The 14,091-nt window shown below is 41.5% G+C and overlaps 2 protein-coding genes across 4 annotated transcripts in view; one reads left to right on the top strand and one right to left on the bottom strand.

Annotated features, from left to right (window-relative positions):
• CMSS1 (cms1 ribosomal small subunit homolog) overlaps window positions 1-14,091 on the bottom strand; it is a 398,128-nt gene that overhangs the window by 68,184 nt on the left and 315,853 nt on the right. Inside the window, exon 1 of one of the 2 annotated variants that reach the window (XM_055411077.2) lies at window positions 10,488-10,619. The exons of the other annotated variant lie outside the window; for it this stretch is intronic. Within the exon in view, the coding sequence (XP_055267052.1) occupies window positions 10,488-10,542 (55 nt within the window). The 5' untranslated portion in view covers window positions 10,543-10,619. Of the gene's footprint in view, window positions 1-10,487; window positions 10,620-14,091 lie in introns of those variants that run through there. 2 annotated transcript variants of the gene reach the window in all.
• The window catches only part of FILIP1L (filamin A interacting protein 1 like), a 312,484-nt gene continuing 309,160 nt past the window's right edge, over window positions 10,768-14,091 (top strand). For both annotated transcript variants that reach the window (XM_055410396.2, XM_088836402.1), the window contains exon 1: window positions 10,768-10,905. The gene's annotated coding sequence lies outside the window, so the exon portion shown is untranslated. The remainder of the gene's footprint in view (window positions 10,906-14,091) is intronic.

Here is a 14,091-nt window from a genome sequence, read left to right as displayed (position 1 = left end):
AGCTCCTCATCCACTGGATGTAGAGCAGACTTTTTCCAATCACCTCCTGATTTGTCCAGTCCTTAGGATAAAATTTTTTCCTTGGTTTCTTCAGTGTATTCAGATTTTCTTCTCGGACTACATTCGCTCAGCACCTGGCTATTTGGATGGGGTCAGCTTTCTTGCACAGTTCCTGTCTTTCCCTGAGTCCTCCTCCCCACTCCCTAGCTGCTGCTTGGGATCTGGTCCCACCTGAGGCAGCTCACTTGGCACCACACTGCAGCTGCCTACCCAGATTCTCCCGGCAGGGCTGAAATAACTCCACTTGTAATATATGCTGTCCGGTCTCCGTGCTGGGGCCGCCTCCCCAATTCCCCATTCTCCACCCCACAGAGGTCCTAGCATCTTTCATCAGTCAAGTGCACAGAGGCAACATTAGTGGTCCCCTCAGGTCACAGGGACAACCTTGTTTAAACCCAGGGATGACTCTGGAGAATCTGTGATGTAGTGGCTTCTTTAAGACTTCATGTCAAGGAGAGGGCGACCAGTGGTGTGAAATTTAAACCTGAGTTACACAATTTTCATGAATAAAACATGAGGCTAAAATTAGATGAGCACTGAGCTTCTTTTCAGGAGAAACATCCCAGCGTCCCACACAGAGCCCTTCTGGATCCAAATCCTGAAGGTTTCCCACTATACCTCTCTGACCGTAATTTTCTGCTAAAATGCCTCTGGTGGCTCCCCACTGTCTGTGCGGTTATAACATCTGGCATCAACGCATCAAGGCTCTTAACATTTTGGACCCAAATAAAGATTCCACTTTACCTAAGACAAGACTGGACGCCACACCCCTGTTCTCCGGGCATGGGAGCAGTTCGACTCTGCTGAGCCCATCGTGTGCTCTCCTGCCAGCCTGCCTGTGCTCGCACTGTGTCCTCTGTTGAGAATGCTCTCCTTCTTAACCCTGCCCCTGGCAGAAACCCACTCCTCCTCCCCCAGGGCGTTTGCTTCAAGTATTTCCACCCCACCTCCACCCCGTGCAGCTTCCCCGACCTGCAGTTCGAGTAGACTCAGACAGCATTATGTTAAGCCCTATATTACAATGCACAGCCCATCAAAATTATAATTGTGATGAGTGTCTCTCCTACTACATTCTGAGTTTTGCATGGTATATTGCGGGCACTCAGTAAATATCTGTGGAAGTGAGCTAAAAACGGTGTGCTTATACTTGTATAACTGGCTATTAAAGACAAAAGGTACTAAGCCAAGATTTGAGCTGAAAAAGGAATCAACTTTTTGCTGATATAACATGTCTTTGTAAGGTGTGTCATTAGAAAGGAAAAACAAGACTAAAAAAACAACATTGTCAAGAGAAGAAGAGCTGAGAGGGGAGAGATTCTTCTAACTCATGCATTTTCTTGTTCACAAAGGAACTTTCTAGTCAGGGAGAAAACATTGATTCAGTTTGAGATGTTGCTGGAATTCTCTGCTTTGCCCTCTAGTTTTGGGAGAACTAGTATCCGTTTGGAAAAGTAATGGGGATGGAAAAGTGAAGACAGCAATGCAGCGATACGCATAAACAAGGCTACGGAGTGAGGACAGAGCTGCGCCAAGAGAGAAAGGTTACAGAAGGACGCGTGAGGATGCCTCAGAGCCAGGACCACTGTCGCCTGACATTCCGGCGTTTTTGAAGTATATGAAGAATTAGCACCTGGAAACCGAAAAGTACAAATTATCTGTAACAACGACATTCTGAAGTCAAAAGTATATATTTCCTCATCTTTTAAAAAAAGTTAACCTGTTAGCGTCATTCTCACTTTAGAAAAATATGAAACCCTAAAATATGCATAATTCTAGACCACTGTCTACAGGTGGCCTTCAAAAGAGAGAGCTGCCCTTCACTCTACCAGATTTTCCTAAACAGACCTGTTTACCTGGAGGTACTTTTCTGTTTCGTGGATTATCCAGAAACTTTTTTCCACCTCTTAAATTTTTTTTTTAATTGGAGTATAGTTGCTATACAATTACGTGTTAGTTTCAAGTGTACAGCAAAGTGAATCAGTTATACATGTTATACAGACCTTTTATTTTTATGTATAAGTCATTAATCCAACCCTTAGGGAAGATGAAAGAAAGGACAATATGTGAAATTTAAATCTGGCAATTTCTCTGCTGGTAAATGTCTACTAGGAAAAATTTTAAAAGCCTGGAATTTAGAAATGACTGATTGATAGGTTTAATATGTGAGCTTTCTCCTTTCGTGACCTTTCAGCTCACTGAGACACTATTCTAAAGCTGTTTTACTTGAAGGTTGCTTCTTCCTCTATCCACTAAAGTGGCCAGTGATCCTGCCTCCATACAGTACATATTTACTGAGCTCTGACTCTGTGCTCAGGGCTGGGACTACAGTGTTAGAAGGTGCTCTCTGCTCTAGGAACTCCCAGATGGAGAGGGGGAGAGACAAGTGTGCTGGCAGTTGCAATTAAACTGGGATTGAGGGTAAGGTACAGTTAAGTTCTGGGTGCCTTGGGAGTACCAGGGAGGAACATAATCCACGTGGGCCGGGAGAGGACAGTGGGAAGGAAGGGTCTGGAATGTGAGTCAGCATGAAGTGAGGCATGCCCAGGGAACACTGTCTCGGACGCCCAGTGATCCAGTTCTGCTGCTGAGACCCCTGCACTGCTTTTCACAGTTCACAGAAATAAACAGACAAAAAAGGACAAACAGTTTTAAATGAGTTTATATCTCACTATATTTTTAAGAACTGATACTGATACATCTCTCAGTCCTGCAGACACCCACAGCGATAACTATGAGTAAGAGTTGAGCAAAAGGCATGCGCAGCATTAGTGTTTTTCTGGATCATTTTCAGGTCATCAGTTGACAGGCTCACGGAATACTAGTGCTTAACTAGAACCAAGATCTTTCAGTCCAAAACCTTCACAGAGGGGGAAATTGAAGCTCAGGGTCAGTGAAAAAAATGACCACTAAAAGATAAGGGATACTTTCCTCTGCTATTTCCCTTCTTTACTTGATTGTTTGGTCACCTGTGAGTAGACGGAAATAAGACTCTTTAGAGAATCTGTTCTGGTTATGTCCTCACAACTTACATTCCATCAGCTGTCTGTTCTACCACAGAACTACGAGTCTGCCCAGCTTTCCGTTCCCTCCTCCCCTGCAGATACCCATTGGCGGTAGACACTGTGAGAGGAGGGCTATAGGAAGGGGAGAGAATGACTGTCTTTGGACCCAGTTTTCAAAATTTAATGGTCAGACGAATATTAATTCCATGGACCCAAAGAAACTTTAATCATGATGGAATTTATGACAATTATATTTCAGGGTATACATAAAGTAAAAAGTCTAAGTGTAAGTCGCTCAGTCATGTCTGACTCTTGGTGACCCCATGGACTGTAGCCTGTCAGGCTCCTTAGTCCGTGGGATTCTCCAGGCAAGAATACTGGAGTGGATTGCCATCCCCGACTCCAGGGGATCTTCCCAACTCAAGGACTGAACTCAGGTCTCCTGCATTGCAGGCAGCTTCTTTACTGGCTTAGCCACCAAGCAGAGACACTTATATCAATTCTGGAAAGAGGCCTAGTGGATACTGTGCAAATGGAAAATAAGTAATTATTAAAACAATAAATGGTTACTTGTCTCATAAAGTTGCTTATATCTCAAAAGTATATCTTATTAGTATAATTTTAAGTGAAAAGCTGTCCTTTAACTTTTTCAAAGCTGAGTGAACAAAAAAGTGAAAAGTCTGATTCAGGCCCATGGCAGTATACCAGAATCTCTTCAATGTGCCATGTGAAAAGGGAAAAACTGATGAGGAATTTACTTCTTTGTATTCATAAATATAGTACTATAGCAGTGCTGTCTGACAGAGATATAAGCCACCTATGTAATGTTAAATTTTTTAGTAGTCTCATGAAAAAAAAAAAAAGGTAAAAACAATTTTTACAAACTATGGTAAAATACAAATATGAATTTATTGTCTTAACCATTTTTGAATGTAAAATTCAATGGTATTAAGAATATTCAGTTCAGTTCAGTTCAGTTGCTCAGTCGTGTCCGACTCTCCGCGACCCCATGAATCACAGCACGCCAGGCCTCCCTGTCCATCACCAACTCCTGGAGCTCACTCAAACTCATGTCCACAGAGTCGGTGATGCCATCCAGCCATCTCATTCTCCGTCGTCCCCTTCTCCTCCCGCCCCCAACCTTTCCCAGCATCAGAGTCTTTTCCAGTGAGTCAACTCGTCGCATGAGGTGGCCAAAGTATTGGAGTTTCAGCTTTAGCATCAGTCCCTCCAATGAACATCCAGGATTGATCTCCTTTAGAACGGACTGGTTGGATCTCCTTGCAGTACATTCACACTATTGTGCAACCACCATTACTATCCATTTCCAGAATTTTCCTATCATCCCAACAGAAACTCTATACCTGTGAAATAATAACTTACTAGCCCTACCCCCCAGCCCTTGGTAACCTTACTTTACTTTCTATCTCTATGAATTTCACTATTTTAGGTACTTTATACAAGCAGAATCAGACAGTATTTGTTCTTTTGTCTGGCTTATTTCACTTAGATTTGTTGTCAACTTTCATCAAAATTATAGCATACATCAGATTTCCATTCTTTTTTAAAGGCTGAATAATATTCTACTATAGGCATACACTGCATTTTGTTTATCTACTCATCTGTCATTAGACATTTGAGTTGTTTCCACTTTTTGGCTACAGGGAAGATAAAAATAATTTTAATGTATTTTATTTAACTCAATAGATCCAAAGTATTAAATTTCAACATAGTCAATATAAAAATAATGAATGAGATATTTTCTATTCTTTTTTGCAAAAAGTACCTGAAATTCAGTGTGTATTTCATAACTACAGCACATGTCAATTTGGATTAGCTGAGTTTCTTGTACTAATTACCCACATGTAGCTAGCAGTTAATATAGGAGGGTTTGTAGCCAAGTTTTGGTAAATCATGACTCCTCCTGCAATACATCGTAGTGGATAATTCCACTTTATTGGTTCTCATATAGCCCAAGAGTTTAGAACTGGGGCTCTGAAGTCAGATTAATCTAAATTCAAATTTCAGATCTCTCACTAATTACCTCAGTATATTAGAAAGTTTACTTATTAATAATATTCCCAAATGTGAGTTCCTTCATCTGTAATGTGGATAAAAAACACTATTTCTCCCACAGGGTTGCTGTGAATTCCGTTCCGTTCCGTTCCGTTCAGTCGCTTAGTCGTGTCCGACTCTTTGCGACCCCGTGGACTGTAGCCTACCAGGCTTCTCCGTCCATGGGATTCTCCAGGCAAGAATACTGGAGTGGGTTACCATTTCCTTCTCCAGGGGATCTTCCCGACCCAGGGATCGAACCCGGGTCTCCCACATTGGAGGCAGACGCTTTAACCTCTGAGCCACCAGGGAAGCCCAAGTAACACAAAATGCTTAACAAAGTATTACCACAAAATGCTACTAATAAGTATAATAAAAAAAAAAGTCATATTCTGGGTCATTTAGACCTTTGATTTTTTATATTCTGTGTATTCTTGCCACTTCTTCTTAATCTCTTCTGCTTCTATAGGTGCTTACTGTTTCTGTCTTATCACACCCATCCTGCATGAAATGTTCCTTTGATAGCTCCAATTTTCTTCAAGAGATTTCTAATCTTTCCAATTCTATTGTTTTCCTCTATTTCTTTGATTTTGCAATTCGCATATTGTTGCATTGATCATGATGGTGTGATCACTCACCTAGAGCCAGACACCCTGGAATGCGAAGACAAGTGGGCCTTAGGAAGCATCACTAAGAACAAAGCTAGTGAAGGTGATGGAATTCCAGTTGAGCTATTTCAAATCCTAAAAGATGATGATGTGAAAGTATTGCACTCAATATGCCAGCAAACTTGGAAAACTCAGAACGGCCACAGGACTGGAAAAGGTCAGTTTTCATTCCAAGCCCAAAGAAAGGCAACGCCAAAGAATGTTCAAACTACTGCACAATTGCAATCATCTCACACACTAGCAGGTTCAGTTCAGTTCAGTTGTTCAGTCATGTCCGACTCTTCGCGACCCCATGACCACAGCACATCAAGCCTCCCTGTCTGTCACCAACTCCCGGAGTTTACTCAAACTCATGTCCATTGAGTCGGTGATACCATCCAACCATCTCATCCTCTGTCGTCCTCTTCTCCTCCTGCCTTCAATCTTTTCCAGCATCAGGGTCCTTTCAAATGAGTTAGCTCTTCGCATCAGGTGGCCAAAGTATTGGAATTTCATTTTTAACATCAGTCCTTCAAAGGAACACTCAGGACTGATCTCCTTTAGGATGGGCTGGTTGGATCTCCTTGCAGTCCAAGGGACTCTCAAGAGTGTTCTCCAGCACCACAGTTCAAAAGCATCAATTCTTTTGTGCTCAATTTTCTTTATTGTCCAACTCTCATATCCATACATGACTACTGGAAAATCATAGCCTTGAGACGGATCTTTGTTGGCAAAGTAATGTCTCTGCTTTTTAATATGCTGTTTAGGTTGGTCATAACTTTCCTTCCAAGGAGTAAGCATCTTTTAATCTCATGGCTGCAGTCACCATCTGCAGTGATTTCAGAGCCCCCCAAAATAAAGTCAGCCACGGTTTCCACTGTTTCCCCATCTATTTCCCATGAAGTGATGGGACCAGATGCCATGATCTTAGTTTTCTGAATGTTGAGCATTAAGCCAACTTTTTCACTCTCCTCTTTCAGTTTCATCAAGAAGGTCTTTAGTTCTTTTTCACTTTCTGCCATAATGGTGGTATCATCTGCCTATCTGAGGTTATTGATATTTCTCCTGGCAATCTTGATTCCAGCTTGTGCTTCATCTAGCGCCAGCCCAGCATTTCTCATGATGTACTCTGCATATAAGTTAAATAAGCAGGGTGACAATATACAGCCTTGACATACTCCTTTTCCTATTTGGAACCAGTCTGTTGTTCCATGTCCAGTTCTAACTGTTGCTTCCTGACCTGCATGCAGATTTCTCAAGAGGCAGATCAGGTGGTCTGGTATGCCCATCTCTTTTAGAATTTTCCACAGTTCATTGTGATCCACACAGTCAAAGGCTTTGGCATAGTCAATAAAGCAGAAGTAGACGTTTTTCAGCAACTCTCTTGCTTTTTTGAACTCTCTTGCTTTTTCAATGACCCAGCAGATGTTGGCAATTTGATCTCTGGTTCCTCAGTTCAGTTCAGTTCAGTCACACAGTCGTGTCCGACTCTTTGCGACCCCGTGAACCTCAGCACGCCAGGCCTCCCTGTCCATCACCAACTTCTGGAGTCCACCCAAACCCATGTTCATTGAGTCAGTGATGCGATCCAACCATGTCATCCTCTGTCATCCCCTTCTCCTCCTGCCCTCAATCTTTCCCAGCATCAGGGTCTTTTCCAATGAGTCAGCTCTTCGCATCAGGTGGCCACACTAGCAAAGTAATGCTCAAAATTTTCCATGCCATCCTTCAATGATACATGAACCGTGAACTTCCAGATGTTCAAGCTGGATTTAGAAAAGGCAGAGGAACCAGAAATCAGATTGACAACATCCATTGGATCATCGAAAAAGCAAGAGAGTTTCAGAAAAACATCTACTTCTGCTTTATTGGCTATGCCAAAGCCTTGGGCTCTGTGGATCACAATAAACTGGAAAATTCTACAAGAGATGGAAATACCAGACCACCTGCCCTGCCTCTTGAGAAATCTGTATGCAGGTCAAGCAGCAACAGTTAGAATTGGACATGGAACAACAGACTGGTTCCAAATCAGGAAAGGAGTATGTCAAGGCTGTACATTGTCACCCTGCTTATTTAACTTACATACAGAGTACATCATGAGAAATGCTGGACTGGATGAAGCACAAGCTAGAATCAAGATTGCTGGGAGAAATACCAATAATTTCAGATATGCAGATGATACCACCATTATGGCAGAAAGTGAAGAAGAACTAAAGAGCTTCTTGATGAAATTGAAAGAGGAGAGTGAAAAAGTTGGCTTAAAACTCAACATTTAGAAAACTAAACTAAGACCATGGCATCCAGTTCCATCACTTCATGGCAAATAGATGGGGAAACAATGGAAACAGTGACAGACTTTATTTTTTGGAGCTCCAAAATCACTGCAGATGGTGACTGTATCCATGAAATTAGAAGACACTTGCCCCTTGGAGGAAAAGCTATGACCAACCTAGACAGCATATTAAAAAGCAGAGACATTACTTTGCCAACCAAGGTCCGTCTAGTCAAGGCTATGGTTTTTCCAGTGGTCATGTATGGATGTGAGAGTTGGACTATAAAGAAAGCTGAGCGCTGAAGAACTGATGCTCTGAACTGTGGTGTTTGAGAAGACTCTTGAGAGTCCCCTGGACTTCAGGGAGATCCAACCAGTCCATCCTAAAGGCAATCAGTCCTGAATATTCATTGGAAGGACTGATGCTGAAGCTGAAACTCCAATACTTTGGCCACCTGATGTGAAGAAGTGACTCACTGGAAGAGACCCTAATGGTGGGAAAGATTAAAGGCGGGAAGAGAAGGGGACAACAGAGGATGAGATGGTTGGATAGCATCACCGACTCAATGGACATGAGTTCGAGTAGGCTCCGGGAGTTGGTGATGGACAGGGAGGCCTGGTGTGCTGCACTCCATGGGGTCTCAAAGAGTAGGACATGACTGAGCAACTAAAATGAACTGAACTGAATTTCTTTGCATTGTTCATTTTATCTCTTTTTGGTGTTCTCTGAAACTCTGCCTTCAGTTGGGTATATCTTTCCCTTTCTCCTTTGTCTATAGCTTCTCTTCTTTCCTCAGCTATTTGTACAGCCTCCTCAGACAAGTCTTCAAAAACATTGTCACCAAAGACATAGAAAGACTGAAAAACTGTTCAAGATTGAGGGAGAGCCATGACCACTAAATGCTACACATAATCCTGGAACAAAAGAAAAAATAAAATTTCCCTCTGCAAATAATACTGTTGAGACAGTTGGTAAAAAGTTGAATGGGGACTATGGATTAGAAAATAATATGGTATCAATATTAATATACTGAATTTGATAGTCATAGTAATGTAGAAAAGTGTACTTGCTTTTAGGATAATAACGCTGAAGCACATAAGTTGATTCAGAAAAACATACACACACACATATAAACACAAGGGGATAGGTGGGAAGAGGGAGATTAGAGGGAAAAAAGGAGAGAGACAGCACATGTGGCAAATGCTGAATTTGGAGAACCTGAGTGAAGAGTATACAGGAGTTCTTTACTATTCACGTATCTTTTCTGTAAGTTTGAAATTATTTCAATGATAATAGCTAAAAATAAAGAGCATGGGTTTCAGCGTGACTCAGATCCAAGTTTGAATTCTGAGTCTGATATTTATCATCCAGGAGACTGTAGGGAAGTTAATTATTGTGAACTTTGGTTTTCTTATTTGATTGCCAATTCAAGACCAACTTGGTCTTCCCAGATGGCGCTAGTGATAAAGAACCTGTCTGCCAACGCAGGGGACATAAGAGATGCAGGTTCAATCTCTGTGTCTGGATGATCCCCTGGAGGAGGGCATGGCAACCCACTCCAGTAATCTTGTCTGGACAGAAGAGCCTGGTGGGCTACAGTCCATAGGGACATGACTGAAGCAACTTAGCATGCACACATGGACTAACTTAAAGGGATGCTGTGATGATTATGTAAAATAATACATAGAATGGAGCACCTGGCTAGTGGTGAGTCTGCCTGGTATAGGACCTGATGCCTAACTGGTGAGGAAGTATATACTTGCTAAAGAAATGAACAAGCTCCTTCCTCCTGTCCCTCCCCACCAATCAGATTAAGTGATAGCACTTAGAGAAAACTAACAAATTTTAACGAAGTATGAGATTTTTCTTAACATCTGCATAACACAAAACAAAAACCTTGATTAATCATAATAAATATCATCATACATTTGAATGTTGCTCTTAAGTTTCCTCAGCATTTTGCCCTCATGTCTCATATGACACTGAATGGAACAGGCAGGCAATCAAGTTAAAGTTCAACACAGCGTTAATAATAGTGAGTCTCTGCAGTGCCTTGGGTCATGACTGTCAAAGAAGAGGGCATGCCCTTATTACTTAAATCTCAAACAGGGCTTGCATCAGTTCTTGGTTGCAGGGTACAAAATGAGGTACGGTCTAACGTCCATCTGGGCATCTGCTCTAAAGATGCTGGCACTGCTGTTTGTTGTGGTTCACAGTGTATCTGGGGCAGTGACAGGGCACAGAAGGGGACCCAGGTTGTGCCTGGGAGGTTTCTTCTCTCGGCCAAGATGTGCACATAAATTTGAAATCACCCAAGAGGGTGGTTTCAGAGTTGCCTGCCAAAGAGTGGTGTCTTCTAATCTGGAGAGCAGCTGCTGGGCACAGGCATGCAAACACACACACACACACACACACACACACACACCCAGACACACTCACGGAGCCTATACCTGCCTCTACTTGTCTGCTCTGGGCAGATGGGTCCCAGGTCTTGGGTCGTCTCATTCTGCACCTCAGTCCGGTTAGACCCTTTCTTCTGTGGAGGCTGGCAAGCTGTGGGGTGAGGGATTCAGCCAGGTCGCCTGCCTTCTGAGTATGAAGGACACTGCCTGGAGAGGGAGGAGGGTTATATTTAGTGTTTGGGCCCAGCCAGTGCTGGGCTCCCCACTGCCTCTCCTCTGCGGAACTGTCAGTGGACCCTGGCTACAAGTTCTCCTTGACTTTGAGGCCCACAAAACAAAAACTGAGAGACTGTCCAAAAAGAAAAGAAGAAAACGCTGTTGGTCGCTGGAGTCCACTGTTGGATTTGGTGGGGATGAGAAGAGAGGACCACCGGGTGTGACTGAGCAGAGGCACCTGCGCGGTAAGGTAAGTGTCCCCAGTGCCACTGAGAAGAGGCTTTGGGGACGTGTCTGTGATATCCAACATCCAGGAACTGCCCCCACTGCTCTCCAGGAGCAGGAGCTTCTGGGCATTATGCAAAGGAATAGAGTGACTCTTAGGCATGATTAAGGGCTTATGAAGGGGGATGACTTTTTTTAATATGAAGAAGAGCTGCTTGCAAAATAGAGGAACTATCCTCTATCCTCCTCCTCAAAATAGAGGAGATATGAAAGGAGACCAGAATAAAATCTTAAATTGTTATCCTCTTTAGAGTAAGACAAATGGTCAAAAATTTTAAAATGGTTTGGGTAGATGAATTTGCTTGGTAATAGCTTGATTTTGCAAACTGATGTAAATGATCAATGCATAATTTGAAAATCATCCCAAATGTGGTATCAATGGAGAAGTGTATTTGATAGGCTAGACTGGTTAGGAGGCATTTTCTTTTTACGGAAAGACAGAAGAAATTAACATCTTAAAATGGCAACTTAGAGGTATTCCTTTTCGTTTCCTTCTGTTCATATTTTTTGGTGCTTAAGATTTGATGAATGGGCAAGATTTGATGAATGAGGGGCAGAGAAGAGAAGTAGATTCTTGAGGTAGGGTTTTTTGGAAGGTCTTGGAAGATACCTATCACCCCAAAGCATGACTGGATATTTATGGCACAACAAACCTCAGTGTCAATGGGAAATGAAGCCTGATTGCTGCCAAATGATAACCAGAGAAAGTTCTGCTCACTGTACTTGCTCAGTGGGAGTATCAGTCAGTGTTCAGGGTGAATGCATAGTTTTGAATACAGATCCAGTTTGAGAGATACGTGTCCAGCTAAAATTTTTGTGACATATTCAATCACTCTTTGTCATTACACCTGATGATCACATCTTTCTTCAATATCTATGCAAGTCTTAAGAAGGACTGCAAGAAATGCAATGCACACACCGTTCAGCTACAGTCACCATGTTCTGTGTGTGCATTAGGCGTGTAATAAAGGAGGGCAGGGGGTAACGCACTACTGGTGAAAACTTTTCCAAACTGTGGCAATGCTCCTCTCACTTCAACTAAAAATACTTTTCCTATGATGATACTTTCTAGTACATCAATCTTCTATCCTCCCAAAACAAATATTCCAAGTAAATACATCTCTACAGTCATCAGTTGACACTACTATGAAACTCATATTATACTTAATTAAAAATCAGCATAAATACTTGAAGAGCTCTTTGCTACTGAAAATTTCTAAAGGCAGCAATAATATTCATGGGCTATTTCTATTTCTTTAAAACAAATACGTTGGGCAATTAAGACAAGTCTATGCTTACAAGAGTTTTTCAGGTAATTTCCCAGAGCAACGTTGAGTTTGGGTTCTTAAGATTACCAATGCAGAAATATTCTATAAAAATTCTAGGATGAAGAAAGTATTGATTATAAACAAAGAAGTGTAAAAAATTTTTTTAAGAGTTTAGCTTCTGTTAAAGTTTGTATGTAGTTTTCTTTTTTCATTTAAACTTTTGTGAATTAAAAAATTTGTTAGCCAAGAATTGGTCTTAGGTACTGACATTGTCACTGGAGATACAGATACTTTATTGTGCCTTCAAAATGATGATCCATTTACCTATCGTATGGGAGAGATGTTGCAATGTGCCAAGATTTTAGGAGCAATGGGGATGAGCTCCAGGGATGGGGAAAAACAAAAGTAAAGGGCCCTATATTCTTCAGAAGAAAGTCCATGTTATTCTTAACGTAAAAGAAAATATTCATTAATACTGAAATACATGCCTCGCCTCTTCAACATGTTACATTAAAAAAAGTTTAAAGAAAAAATATTGCTTTTATTTGCTCCAGACAGAACTAAGTGGCCACCAGCATTTAATAGCCATTCATACAGAGAAAAACATAATTTTTTTGTTTTGTTTGTTTCATTATAATTAGGTAAAACACTCTTATGGTAAAAGGGCTTAATTAGTTTGCTCACTTGTTTGTTCATTCAACAAATGTTTAGAGTGCCTACTACATGCTGGGTTACCTGAGATACAGCAGCGAATGCAGCAAAAGTGGTTTCCATATTCTCTGCGTATAGAGATCTTCACAGAGGGGCCAATTATTAGTGATTTGAAACTTAATACTGTTCATGTTGCCTACCATGGTATTTTTTCCTTTGTTTCTAATTAAAAGAAAAAGACTAGAAAAAAATTTTTCCTACTTATAAAGGTTTATTTAGTGTCTGCAAGATAGGGGGAGAATTCCAGGGACCAAAGAATCAAATAATCAGATTGGAATATACATTTTACTGAAACTACTTGAGCCTTCTTTGATGGTTGTTTACATTTCTGTTCTAAATTACAGATGTCAGACAAAGGCTCACACACTGATAGTTTGCTCCTTCAGAATTGGGTCAGACAAGATGTCTCCAAGGAGGACATTAGAGCAAAATGTGTATTAGATAGCCTCATGGCTATCTGGGGCTCAAATCTGATGAAGGTTCAAGATGTTTCTGTCCAATTTGTCTGACAAAGACAGTCAATCACCGGAGGCTACAACAGAAAGAGTGGCAGAACTGTGCTTCTCACTATGGTTGAGGAAACTTTGTATAATGGCGTTATTTGTAACCACAGGGTCATTTTATACTGGGGAGGTGTCCTACGTTGTTTACAGAATTCTAGTATCAGCCACTCACTTGATCCTAAGGTGACCCTGCATGATAGGAAATGCAAGTATTATTCCCTGTTCAGCCGATGGAAAAACTAGGTTTTTGACCTTTAAGGAACCAGCCCAGCTAATGTCCTCTCTAATGCAGTTTCCTTAAATAATTTCTCAAATGAAGTCTAGAAAAATTCTGAGTTTTCAACATGAGTACCCACAGTTCCAAGCACTGGTTGAAGGCAGTGGTGGCCAACTGGAAGCTGCCAACGGGAGAGTTTCAGGCCTTCCCACACCCCATCTCTTCCTGCCTCCACCTCCCTTCTGCACTCACCCAACAGTTCTTTCCTCTGGCCCTCAAAATAGTGTAGTTTCTAAACAAGATATAAGCTACTGCTTTTTTCTTCTTTTTACGATGGGAACAGGATAGTATAATAGTATACTCATCTACATGTGAATGCAAATAGAATTTTAAACTGTTGGTTAGTGCCAAAAGTCTGGCAACATAAAAAGCCATCAGATCAGATTAGACCA

This window comes from Moschus berezovskii, chromosome 1 (assembly GCF_049115385.1).
Source record: "Moschus berezovskii isolate FMDL1 chromosome 1, NW_MosBer_1.0, whole genome shotgun sequence".
In the NCBI taxonomy this organism is placed as follows: Eukaryota; Metazoa; Chordata; class Mammalia; order Artiodactyla; family Moschidae; genus Moschus; species Moschus berezovskii.
This window is presented reverse-complemented; position numbering and strand designations above follow the sequence as displayed.